Source organism: Podarcis raffonei, chromosome 11 (genome assembly GCF_027172205.1).
Source record: "Podarcis raffonei isolate rPodRaf1 chromosome 11, rPodRaf1.pri, whole genome shotgun sequence".
NCBI classification, from domain to species: domain Eukaryota; kingdom Metazoa; phylum Chordata; class Lepidosauria; order Squamata; family Lacertidae; genus Podarcis; species Podarcis raffonei.
Window position 1 is genome coordinate 8,914,028 of NC_070612.1, and position 19,887 is coordinate 8,933,914.

At 46.0% G+C, this 19,887-nt stretch overlaps 1 protein-coding gene across 1 annotated transcript in view; it reads right to left on the reverse strand.

The window, feature by feature from the left end:
- Nucleotides 1-2,362: 2,362 nt before the first annotated feature.
- The window catches only part of LOXHD1 (lipoxygenase homology PLAT domains 1), a 197,999-nt gene continuing 180,474 nt past the window's right edge, over nt 2,363-19,887 (reverse strand). The window contains exons 37-41 of the mRNA XM_053407585.1: nt 17,172-17,357; nt 9,563-9,733; nt 7,536-7,674; nt 6,193-6,354; nt 2,363-2,843 (exon numbers count right to left, since the gene is read on the reverse strand). Coding sequence (XP_053263560.1) covers nt 2,363-2,843; nt 6,193-6,354; nt 7,536-7,674; nt 9,563-9,733; nt 17,172-17,357 — 1,139 coding nt within the window. The remainder of the gene's footprint in view (nt 2,844-6,192; nt 6,355-7,535; nt 7,675-9,562; nt 9,734-17,171; nt 17,358-19,887) is intronic.

Below are 19,887 nucleotides of genomic sequence, written 5' to 3' on the forward strand. Positions count from 1 at the left end.
CACACTTTGCATTGACTCCTGAAATAGGGAATCCTAGAACTGTAGAGTTGACCGCCAAAGGGTCATCTAGCCCAAACCCCCCCTGCAATGCAGGAATCACAGCTAAAAAATCCCAGAGAACTGGCCGCCGAACCTCTGCTTAAAAAACCTCCAGCAAAGGAGAGCCCACCACCTTCAGCTGGAGTCCGTTCCGCAGTCGAACATCTCTCACCATCAGGAAGTTCTCCCTCTTTACTTGGAATCGCCATTCCTGTAATTTGTGCCTGATGGTTCAGGGTCCTACCCATAGGAGCAGCGGAAAACAAGCTTGCACCTTCAGCTATCATATCACCTCTCAGCCTTCTCTTCTCCAGGCTAAATATACCCAACTCCTTCAACTCCTTCATAAGGCTTGGTTTCCAGACCCTTGATCGTCTTGGTTGCCCTCCACTGCATGCATTCCATCTTGTCAATGTCCTCCTTAAATTGTGGTACCCAGAACTGGACATAGGACTCCAGGTGGGGGTCTGACCAAAGCATAATGAAGCTGTACTATTACTTCCTTTGATCGGGATACAGTGGAACCTCGACTCACGACCACAATCCGTCCTTATGGTGAAATGGGTCGCTGGGAGAGGTGCCATTGTCTGCAGGCGTGGGTGGTGATTGCCCGCTTCTGCGCAGGCATGAATGGCAATCGCCGCTTCTGCGGAGGCGCAAACATGCGTGAAGGGCGGCAAACCTGCCGGTTACTTCCGGGTTTGCCGTGGTCACAACTTGGAACGTCCGCAAGTGGAGGAGGTTGTAAGTAGAGGTCCTACTGTACTCTACTTCTGCAGGGAGGGTTTTTGTGTGGGTGGGATGTCCTTGGGTACCCCCACTTCAGCTGAGACCCACAAGCAATGGATGCTGCTCAATTAAGGCAAATAGAGCATTGTTCCACCTTCTGCTGCTCTCTCTTCCTTCTGCCCTACCAGTCCTAAAGGGAAATATATGGAGTATATATGATGCACTGGTGTTCATATGTAAAGTTCTATACATAGTTCTATGACTCGTCTTGGGAGCAACCTGTGGCCTTCAAGAAATTGTTGGACTCCAACTCCCATCAGCTGGACAATTGTCAGGGATGATAGGGGCTGTAGTTCAACAATATTTGAAAGGCCACAGGTTCCCCATCCCTGACTTACCTCAACAGCCTGAGAATTGAACCTTGAATCTTTCATATCCAAAGCACGCACTCCATCATTCAGAGGTTTAGCTCCTAGATGGGCAGGGGATGACCAATGTTATTCCAGCTGCAAGAACATCCCTATTAACCTAATAAGAGGCGACCAATCCTAGGTTAGGGACACAGGTGGCGCTGTGGGTTAAACCACAGAGCCTAGGACTTGTCGATCAGAAGGTTGGCGGTTCGAATCCCTGTGACGGGGTGAGCTCCCATTGCTCGGTCCCAGCTCCTGCCGACCTAGCAGTTCGAAAGCACGTCAAAGTGCAAGTAGGTAAATAGGTACCGCTCTGGCGGGAAGGTAAACGGCATTTCCGTGCGCTGCTCTGGTTCGCCAGAAGCGGCTTAGTCATGCTGGCCACATGACCCGGAAGCTGTACGCCAGCTCCCTCGGCCAATAAAGCGAGATGAGCGCTGCAACCCCAGAGTCGTCCGCCACTGGACTTAATTGTCAGGGGTCCCTTTACCTTTACCTAATCCTAGGTTGGCATTTTCAGAACTCTGGATGGAGGTGACCAGATCATCATACGGGATTTATTTATGCCTATAATAAAACCCAACAATATTTTTAAAGTCAACTTTATTCATGCTTAAGTACCAGCATATAATCTGGCAAAGTTAAAATGGCTCCATCGCACACACTGGAAATGTTTTTAATCAGGGAAAGGCGCCTTCTGTTTTTCATGTAAGTTGCTTTTTGTTAAAGTATTTTGTTCTTTTTTTAATTAAAAAAAGGATAAATCAAATAACAGCAATAATTAAAAATGTTAAAACACAGCATTTTAAAGGAATTTTAGTAAAGGTTTTCCAGCGAACAGGCACTATAATGACAAATGAACTGCGCATTAATGTTTTTTGTAGATTGCTCTGAAATGATTTAAACAAGGAGAAAAGAAGTTTTAAGCGCAATGAAAATTTTACCGAAGAGGCGTATATTTTTACAAAATAGGGGTAAACTGCCAATATTCTGCAGCAGAAGCCTGTAAGCCTGCTGAAAGGAAACTGGTTGGTTTAAATTTACACGGTAATCAAAAATGGGTTTGTTTTGACATTCTATTTAAGATGGGGGAAGAAAGGGAACAGGGACCCAGACTGGGAAACGCCATTGCCCAGCCATGGCTAAGGATTTCAAGAAAAAATGTACATTTAACGTTGTCATTAATTCCTTGGAAACAGCTCTCTGTAGGTCAACCCATCGCCTCGATTCTGATCCAGCCACTTCCCGCAGGGGAAATTTGTGGTCACGCCTGTAGCGGAGTTGGTGATCTCCACCCGTTCCACCAGCCATCCACACGAGATCCCAGTGCTGTCGTGCTCAATGCGGACTTTTTTCAACTCCCCAAGCTCAAGAATCTCCAAGTAGAACCGGTCGGTATTGCCCCGCTCAAAGAGGTTGCGGCACTTCTGTTTGAGCGCCCGCTTGCCGGAGTCCCCGTTCACTCCGAATATGGTAATGAGGACATTGGCGTCTGTGCCAGATCCCTTCTCAAACCCTGTCACAACAATGACCTCATATTTGACTGGCACCAAACTCCGAGCTTTGCTGGCAAAGCTCTCGATCACCTTGGCACACTCAAAGACCTTTTGGTCGCCCCTTTTCCTGCAGAGTGGTATTTTCGCATTGCACCTGAAGAAATACCTGCCAAAAGGAACAGAACAGAGCTTTGTACCTGGGACGATTAACGGCTTACCTTTCTGACCAAATATTTCGCTGCAGGGAGCTTATTTTTCTTGGGAGAGAGAAGGCACACTTTCCATAACAACTATTTTGTTGGCTTTGCTAAATCCCATTTGATTGAATGTTTTGTTACCCTTCTTTTGTTTAAATTCCTTTGGCTGGCAAACTTCCATAAGCATACCAGGCACAGAAATCCATTTAATTGGATGTGTAGCCTATTCCCCTCCGCCCTGCTTCTGAAAAGTTGCAATCTCTGCCCCTTCCATTTCCCCTATCCCAATCTCAGATGACGATGATTATTTATTTCATTTATGAATCCATTCCCACGAGGTGTCTCGAAGCGATCTACAGTGTAATAACATATGCAAAAAAGTTGCGTATATAAAAACTGTTAAATCAATTGTAGGTATAAAATAAACTTTTTTAAAAAATCCCATGTAGCTAGATAGATAGAGAATAAAACAGCAACAGCACATGTGTAAAAATCAATTCAGACCCAACATGGATACCAACTGGGATAAAGATCTCTATTTCAAAAACTTGTTGAAAGAGGAACATCTTTCGCAGGTGCCAAAAAGGCAACAGAGAAGGCGACTGTTCGATATGAAATGGGAGGGACTTTCAAAGGCATGATGCCATCACACAAAAGGCCCTGTTCTGACACTGTGGGGAATGAACTGGCATACCATCTCTTTGCTACAAAGATGACATGAAGGCTGGCAACATCAACCCCGCTGTGTGGGAATTCCTTGCAGATGACCGCAGTACAGTCAGCTTACAGACGCTTCAGGTTGCATTTTTTTGGGTTACAGACCGCCGAAACCCAGAAGTACCGGAACGGGTTACTTCCGGGTTTCGGCGGTCGCGCATGCACAGAAGACTAAATCGTGCTTTGCGCATGCGCAGAAGCACCGAATCGTGACCCGCATGTGTGCAGACACGCCGCTGAGGGTTGTGAATGCTGCAGGTTGCGAACATGCATCCCGCATGGATCACATTCACAACCCAAGTGTCCACTGTACTGTACCTGGAGACACACAGGTCATGCATCCATAGCAGTGGACCAGAGGAGGAACGACCACTGGGAGGAGCTCAGAGAGAAGAAACGCTGTGGTGCATCTGCAGCAGCACAACTGGATGCCTTCATCTGCCCCAGCTGCAACAAAACATGTCTCTCCCTTACCAGTCTCTATAGTCACAGCAGATGCTGTAACCTTCCAACAGTTTGACTTCACTTCCAAAGGCACAATGCTCCATTGTCTCCTGAGACAGGTGGGTGCCAACAACAAATGGGAGCAAGCTTCCTGCTAAGATGACAGCTGCAGGCTACGGTCTCTTGCCGAAAGCAGTGATAGGCTGGATATGTAGGGGACGAGGCAATCTTTTAGGCATGCTGCTCCCAGTTTGCAGCATGTACAATTTTTCAGCAGTGGCAAAGTATGATGACAATATTCTGCTCTAGTGAGCCGTCCAGCTGCCACATTTTTCACTAGCTGCAGATTCTGGGAGAGCCTCAAGGGCCGCCCCACATACAACACATCACAGCAATCCAACCTAGAGGTTACCTCAGATAGCACCCCCAGATGCCCAATGGGAAATAGGCACCGTATTTTATGTGTGCCAACAGACCTTCTTAAAACAAGGATTGTGCTTTAACTCAAAAAGTTTCATTGGTACAGCTGCGAAACACCACCACATTGGTTCTGCATGGTATATAATCACACCTGCTCTCAAACCTCTAACAGGGTGAGTTGCATGATAGGTTGGTTCTTTGACAGGTTCAGGGTAAGGTAGGATCAGATGGGATCTCACTTTGTGTGTTGTTGACAAAATGGGGATTTGTTTACTTTCAGCTCCAGGGCCCATACAGTCATTCCCAAACTGTGTGTTGGCATACACTAGTTGTACCACAAGGGAAGTGTGGCTGGTTTCATGGGAAATTAACTAATTGAATAATTAACAGCTCTTGGGAGCCCCAAAGACTCTTACGGAGAAGGCTCTTTGGTCTGCCTCCATGTTTTTCATTGTTCTGCCTAACCCTGAGCCAAAAATTGGAAAATATGGGGCTAAGATGGGTGAAAAGGGGCAACCTCTCCTTTTGCGAATTTTGAGGGGAGGGAGAAAATCTTGTAATGTTGCGGGCTCACGAGAAAAAGTGGTAGACGTGGCAGCGTTTTGTTCTTTCGAATACAATTTTGGTGCCAATGCAAAACAACCATAAAGGTCCTATTGATGGCCCAGCAATTGCTATTTCCGTGCTTTCCATGCCTTTTTTGGAATTATGATATACCATGATATGATATCTCAAGGGTCTTTTGTGTATGTAGCAGAGAATGGCAGCCTGTACTTAGGAATGGGGATAAATTCAGTTCAATTCCCATTTAAAGGCCAACTTAGTTAATGTTCATTTCCTGAAACAATCCACCAACCCCAGCACAGCCCTGCTTCAAAATTTACATTTCTCTGAATTTTGCAATGCGGTTCTCCAGCCAAGTAACATGCACAGATATGCATTTAAAATGTGCATAAAAATTCAAATGGCGTACAAGAATGCATAGATTCGGAAGGGACTAGAGATGGGGAAGAAATTTGATTTAAGATAGGCTTAGAGGCAAACCTTCAAATAGGCATTTTCCGCAGTAATATGTGGACCGAAACACAGATGTCATATGAAATTAGCTTTTCTTCAAATTTTGCAATGCTGTTCTCCAGCCAATTGGGGAGGGGGGAGATGAGAAATTTAATTTTCCAAAATTGCCCAACTTTATGTATCCCACTGCAGATGGCTGTCCTTCAACTCAAGTAGGGGTGAGGTTGGAGCTAGTGCCATCATCCCTACTCTACCCACCTGCATGTTCTACTTACTCATAAGTATAATGCCTGAGTAGGAAAAACCAAGAAACATCCAGTCAAATCTGGAAAGCCAGCAACCCTATTGGTGAGCTGCATTCATCTGGTTCCATCTGGTTTACCTCCTGAACAAGGGAGACATCAGTCATTCAGCCCTATAGGGGGAAGGGGGACTGTAGACTTGACCCGACACCATAGTCAGGACATGGACCTTGTTGCAACTATCCAGAAATACCACCAGATCCAGTTGTCCCTGCCACTTGTGGAATCAGTGAATGCCAGAGACATCTAGATCAGGCGTAGGCAAACTCGGCCCTCTAGATGTTTTGGGACTACAACTCCCTTCAACCCTGACCATGGGTCCTGTTAGCTAGGGATGATGGGAGTTGTAGTCCCAAAACATCTGGAGCTGAGTTTGCCTATGTCTGATCTAGGGAGCTCTTTCCTACAAGCCACTTACTGGTTGTAAAGTTCCAACTCCGTGACGATAATCTCCTCAACATGCCAGTAGACTTCGGTTTTCACACTTGATTTCTTTCCATCTTTTGGACAGTGACTAACACAGATGGCCGCAATATCGCCGACATTCTTGGAAGCGAACTCAAATTCGTCTGTTGCTCCTCTGGAGAACACCCCGCCCCGCAACAAAACAAAACAAAAACCCAGTGTTGATTAATATCAGAAAGTCCAGGAAACAGTTGTGATGAGAGGACAGAATTCATACAAGGTTGGAAGGTTGTGGACTCTCCTTCCTTGGGGGGTATTTAAGCAGAGGTTGGATGGCCATCTGTCATGGATGCTTTAGTTGTGATTCCTGCATTGCAGCGGGTTGGACTAGATGACCCACAGGGTCCCTTCCAACTCTACAATGCTGATTCTGTTATTTATAGTCTGCCTTTCACCTGAAGTTCCCAGGGTGGGTATACTTAAAATCCAGAGGAAAGTTAAACAATAATATTAAAACAGGCCAATGTAAATTTCCATTCAAATGAAGCAGCAACAATATAAATCCAGTCCTCCATACCTCATCCTTCACCAAAAGCCTGCGTCTTCCTCCAATGGCATTATATTGGAGGAAGGGTCAACTCTCAGTGGTAGAGTGTAAGTGTCGGGGACCATGCTGAGAAGTAGTATAGAATTAGAACAGTGGTTTGCAGAGGGACATAGTTCAGAAGACAGAAGTTGGGAAGAACTGAGCTGTGAACAGTTAGGAGAAGAAGAACTGGGAGAGAAAGTTAACAGGCTCACTTTCGCTGAAAATGTCCATCTGCTCAGTCCAAGGTCAAGGAGAAGAGATAAGGTGGCAGCACAGAAAGCAAAGTGGTTGCAAGACCAGGTTGCAAGACACGGAATTGACATGGGCAACTAGGGGGAAAGTGGGTGGTACCCTTAACTGGGAGCACCTTCATTCCTAGAAATGTCTTCTTTGTTCTCTTGCTGTGATCATTAAAACTTTTAACTGGTAAGAGACTCCTTTCGCTTTGTTCTGTTTATCTACTGCCAAACTGGGGGAAGGAAGCTAAGTCCCTGAAGCCTGACAGTAAGCTTTCCATGTAGAAGGTTGGAGGTTCAACTGGCAACATCTCCAGGCAGATGCTGGGAGAGATTCCCTCTCTGAAACCCTGGAAAGCCACTGCCAGCCAGTGTAGGCAATGCAAAGGTAAATGGACCACTGGTCAGATTCAGTATAAGGCAACCTCTTAGAAGAGGAATTTCCTGTTAGACAGAGACGAATGCCTCTTCTGCAACAAAACTGCCATCATCAATCATCACCGCCATATATTATTAACACCACCCACGTACCTTAAAAATCTCCTTTTTTTGGGTGAGTTCTCCAGAAGGAACTCTTTCGACCGTCCCTTCTTCCCCTCGAAAATAAGAGAGACGTTCTCCTTTGTCTCTGCGTCATCTCGGTCGCTCGTGACTGTCTCGATCTTGTAAGCTTGGAAGTCAGAAAATAGTTAACAGTGAATTGGGGGGAAGACACAGGCCCTCAGCCCTTCCTAGTTCATAGCTGTCATTTGAGCTTTCAGGCTTCGTTTGCTATTTCTGCATCAGCCAGCGTGGTATAGTGGTTAAGAGCGGTAGTCACATAATCTGGGGAACCGGGTTCGTGTCTCCGCTCCTCCACATGCAGCTGCTGGGTGACCTTGGGCCAGTCACACTTCTTTGAAGTCTCTCAGCCCCACTCACCTCACAGAGTGTTTGTTGTGGGGGAGGAAGGGAAAGGAGAATGTTAGCCGCTTTGAGACTCCTGAAGGGGAGTGAAAGGTGGGATATCAAATCCAAACTACTCCTCCTCCTCCTCCTCCTCCTCCTCCTCCTCCTCCTCTTCTTCTTCTTCTTCTTCTAAGAGTGTCTGTTTCACATGCATCATATCTGACAACATGTAAAGGTCCTAAAGGGGGGAAGATCTGGGCTTCTTCTCCTGGCTTAAAGCAGGGATGGGGAGCTTGAGACCTTCTCCAGATGTTGCAGGACTACAACACGTATCAGCCCCACCAAGGATGGCCAACAGTCAGGGATAATGGGAGTTGTAGTTCAGCAACACTTGAATGGCCACAGGCTCCCCAGCCCTGCACCTTCCACCTAGTGCACAATGAACATAGAATAAGCTGAATGAAGAATCTTTAAGATGCATCTTCATTAATAGCATGACCTAGTAACTCTTTTGAGGCGACAGTAACCTAGCTGTTCCATTTTTGTTCCATTTAAACTCAGGAAGGTAGAGAATTGTACCTGTGGAACATTTTAGAATAGCCCATGATACTGTTTATTCAGACAAGTGGGGCAAAGTGGGGCGTCAACACCACTGGCCCAGATTTCACCAGCTCCAAAGGGCCCCCCGCATTTGCTGTTTCCATGCCCTGATGCAGATGTTGAGGTATGGGCCCTCTGTAGAAGGTAAAGGGACCCCTGACCATTAGGTCCAGTCGTGGCCGACTCTGGGGTTGTGGCGCTCATCTCGCTTTATTGGCCGAGGGAGCTGGCGCACAGCTTCCGGGTCATGTGGCCAGCATGACTAAGCCACTTCTGGAGAACCAGCGCAGCACACAGAAACGCCATTTACCTTCCCGCTGGAGCGGTACCTATTTATCTACTTGCACTGGCATGCTTTCGAACTGCTAGGTTGGCAGAAGCAGGGACCGAGCAACGGAAGCTCACCCCATCACGGGGATTCGAACCGCTGACCTTCTAATCAGCAAGCCCTAGGCTCTGTGGTTTAACCCTGGGGCCCTCTGTAAACCTTCACAAAAACAGGATACCCCATTGCACAGGGGTGCTGGTTGCATGAAACCCTCTGCATAAGCAGAGGCAGATTTGGGGGAGCGCAACCAGTTGCACCGGGCCCAGAGCCTCAGGGGTGCTGCAAATATGATGTAGAATGGAAGGCGAGAGGCAGGGGGCCACTGAATTCTGGCATCGCACAGGGGACTGATGAAATCCGAGACCCCCAAAGGCCACTGTCATGAGCAACTATTTTGGTGCAAGATTCCTCTCATTGGGCAGTGCCAGTGGTGTGCCCAATGTCAAGTGGAGAACAGCTCAGTCAGTAGAGCACAGAACTCTTAATCTCATGGTTGTGTGTTCAAGCTCCAAGTTGGGCAAAAGATTCCTGCATTGCTGGAGTAGATGATCCTTGTGGTCCCTTCTAACTCTACAATGCTATGGTTCTATGACCAGTGGCATAATCCTGCTACTCCCTTCTCCACACAGAGCTTCCACCTGTGGAAAATGTTGGAGGAGGGCTAGCATGACTTCCATTTTTTAAATAAAATGGCTACCACGAGTTTCCCCCTCCACTGCCCAGCTCTCCCATTTAGACCTACAGGTGCGCTCCTTCAGTTCCAGGATGTCATTATTGGCACAAGCCAGCTCTCGGAGGAGCTGCCCATCATCTTCGCTCTTCGCCAGCCAGCGATCACACTGGAAGCGGAACATCTTGTCCATCAGGGAGTCTTCTATATCGATGTACTCCAAGTGCCAGCCGGGCGCTATCCCTGCGGGAAAGGAAGCATCTCGTTACTTAGGGGACATGAAGCAGTTTCGGCTGCTGCCACCTACAGGTAGGGATATCAGAGAAGTCCAACAAAAACGTGAATGGAAATCACTGTGGTTCGCTTGTTTATCCAACATCTGGAACGGAAACCAATGGAAATCCAGTGAACACAGTTGGTATTTGCTGCTGCTGTTATTTTCAGTCTGCAAATGGTATGCAATTGATTGTGTCTTCCCTTCCGCTTATACCGTGTCTCCTTTCTGCTGAAATAAATGGGGTGGAATAAGATAACAAAAACATAATTTGCATAATGATGTAAGCATGGTCCACAAGCTTCGTTCTGGTGGTCCATGGCGCATCTTTGGATTTGTGGTTGAAGAGGTGAGACAGCACGTCTATCGCATCAGATATTCGTTTTTATTTTAAGCTACATTTGAATCGCTTCTTTTATTGCATCGCCAAGCCTGGACACTGAGGTCCAGCTCTGAGGGCCTTCTGGAGCTTCCCTCACTGTGAGATATGAAACTACAGGCAACCAGGCAGGAGGCCTCCTCTGTAGCGGTGCCCACCCTGTGGAACGTCCTCCCACCAGATGTCAAACAGATTTGACTTTTAGAAGACATCTGAAGGCAGCCCTGTTCAGGAAGGTGTCTTAACGGTCAGTGTTTTATTGTGTTTGTAATATTTGGGGATGGGGAGCAACCCACAGTGGCTGGGGAAACCCAGTCAGAAAGGTGGCATAGAAATAAAGTTGTTGTTGTTGCTGCTGCTGCTGATGATGTTCACGTTGTCATACAGTGGTACCTCGGGTTACATACACTTCAGGTTACAGACGCTTCAGGTTACAGACTCCGCTAACCCAGAAATAGTACCTCGGGTTAAGAACTTTGCTTCAGGTTGAGAACAGAAATCACGCAGCAGCGGTGCAGCGGCAGTGGGAGGCCCCATTACCTAAAGTGGTGCTTCAGGTTAAGAACAGTTTCAGGTTAAGAACAGACCTCCAGAACGAATTAACGAATTAACAAACTTGACATGAGCCAACAGTGTGACGCGGCAGCTAAAAAAGCCAATGCAATTCTGGGCTGCATCAATAGGAGTATAGCATCTAGATCAAGGGAAGTAATAGTGCCACTGTATTCTGCTCTGGTCAGACCTCACCTGGAGTACTGTGTCCAGTTCTGGGCACCACAGTTCAAGAAGGACACTGACAAACTGGAACGTGTCCAGAGGAGGGCAACCAAAATGGTCAAAGGCCTGGAAACGATGCCTTATGAGGAACGGCTAAGGGAGCTGGGCATGTTTAGCCTGGAGAAGAGGAGGTTAAGGGGTGATATGATAGCCATGTTCAAATATATAAAAGGATGTCACATAGAGGAGGGAGAAAGGTTGTTTTCTGCTGCTCCAGAGAAGCGGACACGGAGCAATGGTTCCAAACTACAAGAAAGAAGATTCCACCTAAACATTAGGAAGAACTTCCTGACAGTAAGAGCTGTTTGACAGTGGAATTTGCTGCCAAGGAGTGTGGTGGAGTCTCCTTCTTTGGAGGTCTTTAAGCAGAGGCTTGACAACCATATGTCAGGAGTGCTCTGATGGTGTTTCCTGCTTGGCAGGGGGTTGGACTCGATGGCCCTTGTGGTCTCTTCCAACTCTATGATTCTAGGATTCTATGATTCTATGATTCTATGATTCTAAGTTCTTAACCCGAGGTACCACCGTATTACATTTCAATTCCACCTAATTCTGTTGGATTCAGATTGCAACTTCATAAAACGCAATGTGCAAGAAACAAAAGAAGCAATGAAAACGCAATTAAAAATCATACAGCACACAGAACACTATACCTGCTGCAATAGGTGGGGAAATCATGAGCTGGTTGGCCAAGACCCTCAGCATGTTTTTTAAGTGGTCCATGGAGTTGGGGGGAGTTTGGGTACCCCACTGTGGAGGGAAGCAGCATTGCACTGAGCCAGCCCCTTGGTCCATCTGCTGTCTACACTGGCATGCAATGAAGGAGCATCTCCACTCCCATCGTTCTACCCGGACACTGAGGTCCAGCGCCGAGGGCCTTCTGGCGGTTCACTCACTGCGAGATGCCAAGTTACAGGGAACCAGGCAGAGGGCCTTCTCGGTAGTGGCACCCGCCCTGTGGAACGCCCTCCCACCAGATGTCAAAGAGAACAACAACTACCAAACTTTTAGAAGGCAGTCCTGTTTAGGGAAGCTTTTAATGTTTGATGTATTACGGTATTTTAATATTTTGTTGGAAGCTGCCCAGAGTGGCTGGGGAAGCCCAGCCAGATGGGCGGGGTATAAATATGATGATGATGATGATGATTATGACTCTCCAGGTTTCAATCAGGAGACATTCCTGGAGATACTGAGGACCGAACCTGGAGCCTTCTGCAAGCAGAGCAGATGCTCTACCACTGAACTACGCCCCTGTCCCTAGTCGAAAGCCTCTTTCCCCTGGATTTAATTTACCTAGGGAAAACTAGGAGTGCTGGGCCACCCCTGCCTGCTGCTGTTGGCGGAGTCTCCTTATTCCTATGTCCTCCTGTTGTATGAAAATCCAGGCCTGCTCTTCCAATTACATACCTGCCATTTGGCCAACGGGTGCCAAAGAAAGACAGAACATTTTTTATGTATGCAACAACAGCAGCAAGAATACTTCTCGCCAAGTATTGAAAGACACAAGATTTACCCACCGTGGAAGAATGGCAGATGCAAGTGATCGACTACATGGAGATGACTGAAATGACTGGCAGAATCCGGGACCAGGGAGAAGAACTGATGGAACAGGACTGGGAAAAGTTTAAGGACTATTTACAAAAATATTGCAAAATGTTCGAGTGTTAACATGATGTGGGAAGTGAAGGTAACAGGGCATGTGGGATTTGGTTAAATGTGAATGAAAAGAGGAACTTCAAAAAGGAGAAGGGGGTTATGAACAGAACAAAATTATGTCTTAGTATATAAGATGAGGAATGGGCTAAGATAACGAAAACTTGGGACATAATAATTAGAAAAACTTAATTGTAAGCATGGTTTGAATAAGGGTATGAACTTGCTGAATTAGATTGGAATAAAGAGGAACACAAAAAAGGGAGATGTGAGGAGGTCAGGACAGAGGGACATGGAATTTTGTAACTTTTTAAAGTGGAGTTTTCTTTTTTCTATTTTTCTTTTTTGCTATATATTTTTGGTTTTTTTTATTTTTCTGTGGGCTTTAATTAATGGAATGATCTATGTGAAATGATGAACTTTTTGTTTTGTAAAACTTTAATAAACATTTATTTTTTAAAAAACAAAACAATTACATACCTGCCATTTCTCATCACTTAACAACAACGAGAAGAAGGGGGAAAAGTGAGGAGCAGAAAAATCCAGCCCAGGCCCTGCTTGCCTGCCAGCCCTTAATTAAGCCTTGAGCTCCAGAAGGCAGTGTTTTGTTAGAGGATTACCCAGGACCGCCATGTGTGCTGGAAGACACCAGGCTCAGGGTTTTTCTTCTTTGGCATCCCTGGAGAAGCAAACCCTTGACAAATAAATGCTCTGTCTCCCAAAGCCCTGTCTCCAGCAGTTTGGGAAGAGAGTCTTCAGCAAACAGAAGCCAGAAGGGGGGAGGGAAAGGAACCACAACGTCCGCCTGCGGTGAGAGGAGGAGTGGCTGGGCACTGCGGTGGGAATTGGGGGTTGGAGGACGATCACCTGGTGGCTGGAGGGGAGCCAGCTCTCTAAGCCTGGAACTTGCTATTGGATCGAGGGCAGCTGGCGAAGGAGCCAAACCAGAAGGGAGCTGCTTCTCCGCTCGGAAAGAAAGCAAAATAGTTGCTTGGGCAAATAGCTGTGCTTTGAATTGCACTAGGTATGAATTACATGGGAATGGGAGTGTGATAGGAATTTTATGGTCTTAGATGTATGGTAATGTTCATAAGTGTACCAACCAAGCACGTACATAGATCAGCACAGGAAGGCCAGCCTGGAACCATTTTGATTCCTAAACTGAGTAAATGTTTTCTCTGCAAGGTCAAAGTGGGAAACCTCCCACTGTCTTTTCATTCACATATCCTGCCTTAAGGGTAAGTCTGTGTTTGAATAGGGTGTGAGCCTGTGACCTGGTCCAGGAACTAAGTATTTATCATTACAAAAGACTGGCCAGGCTACCCAGGAAATCCAATCAAGTAACCTGCCAGACAGGAGATAAACAACAACAGGAGAAAAACAATATTCAAATTTCTGTTTTAGACCGCCTTTTCTGTGATGTAGGTGTGATGTCTTAGGTTACACCCCTTCTGTGGGGGTGGTCTTGATCTACAGGGTGGCAATTTCAAAAGTCTTTATAAGGCCTTGCATACCATTTTTCTGGGTCCTCCTCCTTTCCTGCATGTGAGGGGAGCACCCTGTTGCAACAGATCAATAAAGATCAGGCTTACTAGCTGCTTTGCTTCTCAATATTCTCTGGTTGGCCTCTGCTATTTTCTCCTACCAATAGGGAACCTATGTAAGGAATCTATATGGGCTCTTGGATACTCCATAAGGGAAAAGGGCAATTTTTGTTTACAACAGGGGCAGCTCTCTCTCCCTTTTGCGATGGCCCCCTTTCTACCGTTTTTAGAAGGCTACAGCAGATCTATGATTGGCACCTCCTGCCTCTGCTGAAGGGCTCCAGGGAGTCAGGACTGAAGAGTAGGCACACTGCTTCATTCCCAATCAGTGAGTGTCCAGTAACCTCCTGCTAATCTCCTGGAACTTTTTGTACCACAAATGATCCAGCTTAATTTTATTTTTGTTCTACTTTTCATAGAATTGTAGAGTTGGAAGGGACCCTAAGGGTCATCTAGTCCAACCGCCTGCAAGCAGGAATTTCAATTATAGCATCCATGGCAGATGGCCATTCAAACTCTGTTTAAAGACCTCCAAGGAAGGAGAATCCACAATCTCCCAAGGGAGACCGTTCCACTGTCAAGCAGCTCTCACTGTCAGAAAGTTCTTCCTGGTGTTGAGTCGGAATCTCCTTTCTTGTAACTTGAAGCCACTGGTTTGAGTCCTACCCTCCAGAGCAGGAGAAAACAAGCTTACTCTATCTTTTTCCTTTCTCCTTCTGTGATGGAACTCCTATTTGACGTTTTCATCCCCAAAAAGTTTTTGATTTGAGTTTCTATTGAAATGAGGCTGCATTTTAATGTTGTATTTTAATCTTGTTTTTAAGTTGTATCTTAATCAGTTGTTTTATACCTGGTGTTAACTGCCCTGAGCCTGGTCTTGGCTGGGGAGGGCGGGGTATAAATAAAAATTATTATTATTATTATTATTATTATTATTATTATTATTATTATCTTCCATAGATAGAATCAAGTAGACACTTCCAGAGTTAACGCTAAATAGATTACTGCTGGTAAATGAGCCACCATAGCTGCTAGAGGGCTGTGAAAATTTATGCCCACCCATGTACTTGTCTACCCATGTACTATCTGAAACCAAAGAGTTGAATTGGTTGCCAGATGTGAATTGTTTTCCCCAGTTCTCCTACCCCACTAAGGACTTTATCCAGTGCTATTTTTCCAATTAAAAAAAAAAAGTTTAGTGGTACTCTCATTTTGGCTCAAGAAAACTACCATTTTATAGATCAAATCGGGAAAAATAAATACAGTAAATGGACAAAAGTACAGAAAGTCACAAAATGTTTAGGGGTACATGTACCCCCAGAAATAAAGCACTGACTTCATCTTTCTTGAACCATCCCAACATTCAGTGCAAGTGTTATAAGAGGGAGAAAAACTTTTCTCCACCCGCTTTCTCCATGCAACACACAATTTGATAAACTTTTATCATGTCGTCTCTGGGTCATTTGTTCTCAAAACGAAAAGGCCCCAATAGCTGCAACCTTTGCTCATAGGGGAAGCACTGTATAGGGAACAGATCTCTCTAGATGCCCTTAGGAATCTTCCCTGGTCACATCCCTGGGCCTCATCCATTGCTAGCCCTTCCCAGCACTATCCTTAAACATTTGCCTTGCTGGGATTTTGATAAACCCACTTCCGCCCTGCAGAGGAGGTGGGATTGCGGCCGTCACGGCCCAACCCCATGCGCAGTAGCTGGAGCCCAGCCCCTGCATGATTGGGGGAATTCCCGGCCGTGTCACTCCCTGGCCAGCCAATCAGCAGGCTTTGGGGGCGTGGCCCTCCCGATTTAAACGCAGGCACGGCTGGGGATCTCCCTCTTTTCCCGCATACCAGCTGTTCCTGTTTCCCCCACCCTCCTGCCCTTTAAGGGTTCCGTTCCCTGACCTTGCTATGGACCTCGGTTGGTCGCCATTGACGGGCCTGGTAGGAATTTTTAAACTTAGGAAATTGGCACCAGCCACTTGGTTTTCGCCTACCTTGTAGCAAATCGTCACAACTTTCTTAGTATTGGCAGTTAGGCATTGGTATTGCTCTGTAGATGGAAGAGGGGAGGAAGCGCCATCACCTGCCCCGCATATTGAAGAGTAGTCTGATAAAGGATTCCGGGGCGCGTGGCCCTGTCCAAAGTCTAGGGAGGTGAGGGCCTAAGGCACGCCCCTGAGTGGTGACCCCAGGGGAGTTCCTAGTTGATGTGCATCAGCAGGACTCCCCCTACCGGTGGTTAACCCTTCCTGGACTTCAAGCAAACAGGCTGAAGCCGGATAGTCTGTTAGGATCAATGCCTAAGCCAATACCGCTCATCACCTGTAACCAATAAGTTGTGGCCATATTTAGCCCATTAACTTTAAATAATTGTGTCATGTGTCTTTATTTCCACTGGCGGGGGGGATGGGAACTCGCCACACAATACTTCCTGCTTGCTTTGATAGATAATGGAAAGATATTTGTGTGTGTGTGATCCTCTGAGTTTTGTGCAGCTGGTTTGTCGTTTTCCTTACAAAAGTGAGAGTCACATGCATTGTTCCAATCAGTTTCCCCTCTGCAATCAACACCCCCTACTATGTGCCACCATGAAGAAATACAGCCCGCAAAGTGTTAGTTTCTGTTCATATCACTGTGCAGCTGCTTGGAGTCGCAGGACTCTGTTTACATTCCAGAGACCTTCCAGACTGTGGTAAGTCTCATGGGAGGGGAGACGGGATGTGACGTTAGTGGTTTCCTGTTTCCTTTGTTCCTTTGTTCAGCTGCTCTCTGCTTTCATAGAGAGAGGATGTGTTTTTTGTCTGCGTAGTTGGGATAATAAAACTCTTTGCAATGTAGCCCAAACCTCTCGTCTCTTTCCTGTGCTGGAAACTCTGCTGAATGGAACGTGCCTTGGAGCCTTATCAAAGGCTCAGGTCATTAAACACGTCGTGAGGCGATTCCGAAGGACTCGGGGGAAGAAAATGAGCTTTATCAGCTTGGCTGAGCGGAGCAGAAATGGTACCCCCCCCTCGACCCCTTAAAATAAACAAATAAACAAACCATCTTTGTTACCTGTATTGTCGTGCCAGATCCGCACTTTGCAGAGATCCCCAAGACTGAGTATATCGGAGAAATAGAAGACATCCAACTGGTTCCTCTCAAACTTGTTGGACGTGTTTGCTTCTTTAAGAGCCAAAGTCCCGGAGTCCCCGTTCTCTCCAAAGATGATCATGAAGACATTGGCATCTGTTCCAGCCGCTGCAGGGAGACAGAGAGAGAACAGATTACTGCAGCACGTTATACGTAGGGCTGCCTCTGAAGACTGCTTGGAAACTTCAGCTGGTGCAAAATTCGCCCAGAAATGGAAGCAAGAAGAATTACCGAAGAATGGAAGACGAAATTAATGGACTACGCAGAATTGGATAAAGTGACAGGAAGGATTCGAAACCTGCGGGACCAGAGATTCACAGAAGATTGGAAGAAATTTACGAATTATTTGAAGAGCAACTGTAATGAACAAATTACGCTGGTAGGACTACAAGAAGTTTTGTAAGGAGGAATATATGAAATATTGCAAAGAAGAGAAAGAAGAGAGGTATTAGTTATGATATTTATGTAATAGTGAAAGTAAGAAATGTAAATTAAGTGGGAAAGATTGGAAAATTTTCAGATGTGATTGATGGAAGTAAAAAAATATAAGATGTAAAAGTATGTTTAATAATAGTTGAAAATGATATGTTAAAAAACATTATATATATATATATATATGTGTGTGTGTGTGTGTGTGTGTGTGTGTGTATGTATATATATATATATATATATATATAAACAGCTGGTGCAAAATTCAGCAGCCAGGTTGCTCACCTGATCTTGGTCCAACTGCACTGTCTACCAATTAGTCTCCAGACTCAAGTAAATGCTGGCTTTGACTTATAAAGCCTGAAATACCTCAAGGACTTATAAAGCCTACAATACCTCATGGACCACCTCTCTCCATATGAACCTACCCAGACCCTGCAAACATCTTCCACAAGAGGTCCGTTTGTGGAATGCTCTCCCCAGAAATGTTCATCTGCGGCTTTCATTGGACACCTTTAGGTGCCAGGCAAAAATGTTCCTCTTTAGGAAACTCCATGGTGCATCTGCAGCAACACAAGCATACGCCCTCATCTGCCCCAGCTGCAACAAAACATGTCTCTCCTGTATCGGTCTCTACAGCCACAGCAGGCACTGTAGCTCTCCAATGGTTTGACTTCACCCCCAAAGGCACACTCTTCCATTGTCTCCCGAGACAAATGTATGACAACAATAGCCAAATATTTCAATTGGCCCAAAGGTCACAGAGTAGCACGATTTGGAAATTTCAAAGGCAATAGAAAAATCCCACCATGTTTGGCACATCAGAATTCCAGGCTGCCCCCTTTGGCATTCAGACTGGTCTGGAGGCTGCAGCTGGTACAGAACACAGTGCCTAGGTTACTTGTGGAGGCAAACTACCACCAGCACATAACACCTTCCTTTTGGGTTTTGCACGGGCTGCCAATCTGCTGCTGGGCCAAATGATGGCCAGATTACTTGAGAGACTTCCTAATCTTTTATATACCCAACAGGTCACTGTGGTTCACAGGAGAGTCTCTCCTTCAAGTTCCAAAGATCTCACGCTTGATCTGGAAGCTGTGGTTAGTGCAGAATGTTGCAGCACGGTTGCTGACAAGAGTGAGGCCTTGTCAGCACATAAAACTGTGCTCAGAGATCCGCACTGGTTGCCCGTTTGCTACGGGGCCAAATTTAAAGGCTACTATTAGTATATAAAGCCTCTAACAAATCAAAAAAATGAAGATCATAGCCACTGGGCCTATCACCTCCTGGCAAATAGAAGGGGAAGAAATGGAGGCAGTGAGAGATTTTACTTGCTTGGGCTCCATGATCACTGCAGATGGTGACAGCAGTCACGAAATTAAAAGACACCTGCTTCTTGGGAGAAAAGAAATGACAAACCTAAACAGCATCTTAAAAAGCAGAGGCATCACCTTGCCAACAAAGGTCCGTATAGTTAAAGCTATGGTTTTCCCAGTAGTGATGTATGGAAGTGAAAGCTGGACCATAAAGAAGACTGATCACCGAAGAATTGATGCTTTTGAATTCTGGTGCTGGAGGAGACTCTTGAGAGTCCCATGGACTGCAAGAAGATCAAACCTATCCATTCTTAAGGAAATCAGCCCTGAGTGCTCACTGGAAGGACAGATCATGAAGCTGAGGCTCCAAGACTTTGGCCAGCTCATGAGAAGAGAAGACTCCCTGGAAAAGACCCTGATGCTGGGAAAGATTGAAACCACAAGGAGAAAGGAACGACAGAGGACGAGATGGTTGGATAGTGTTCTCGAAGCTACCAGCATGAGTTTGACCAAACTGTGGGAGGCAGTGGAAGACAGGAGTGCCTGGCGTGCTCTGGTCCATGGGGTCATGAAGAGTCGGACACGACTAAATGACTAAACAACAAAAACAACAAAAACAAATTGGGACCAGTTTACCTACGAGATTGCCTTACCTCACATGTGCCCACTTTGATCGGTGGGATTGGCACTGTTATAGTTGCCACGTAATACCCATTCCACATTTGTAAGAACTCAGTCGTTTAGTGTGGCAACACCTACACACTTTGGAACTCCCTGCCTGTTGAGATCAAGCTGGTGCCTTCACTGCACTCTTTTTGATGGCTGCTAGAAAAATTTCTTCTTTTAAACAAGCCTACCCAGATGCTGGGACGTGGGTGGCGCTGTGGGTTAAA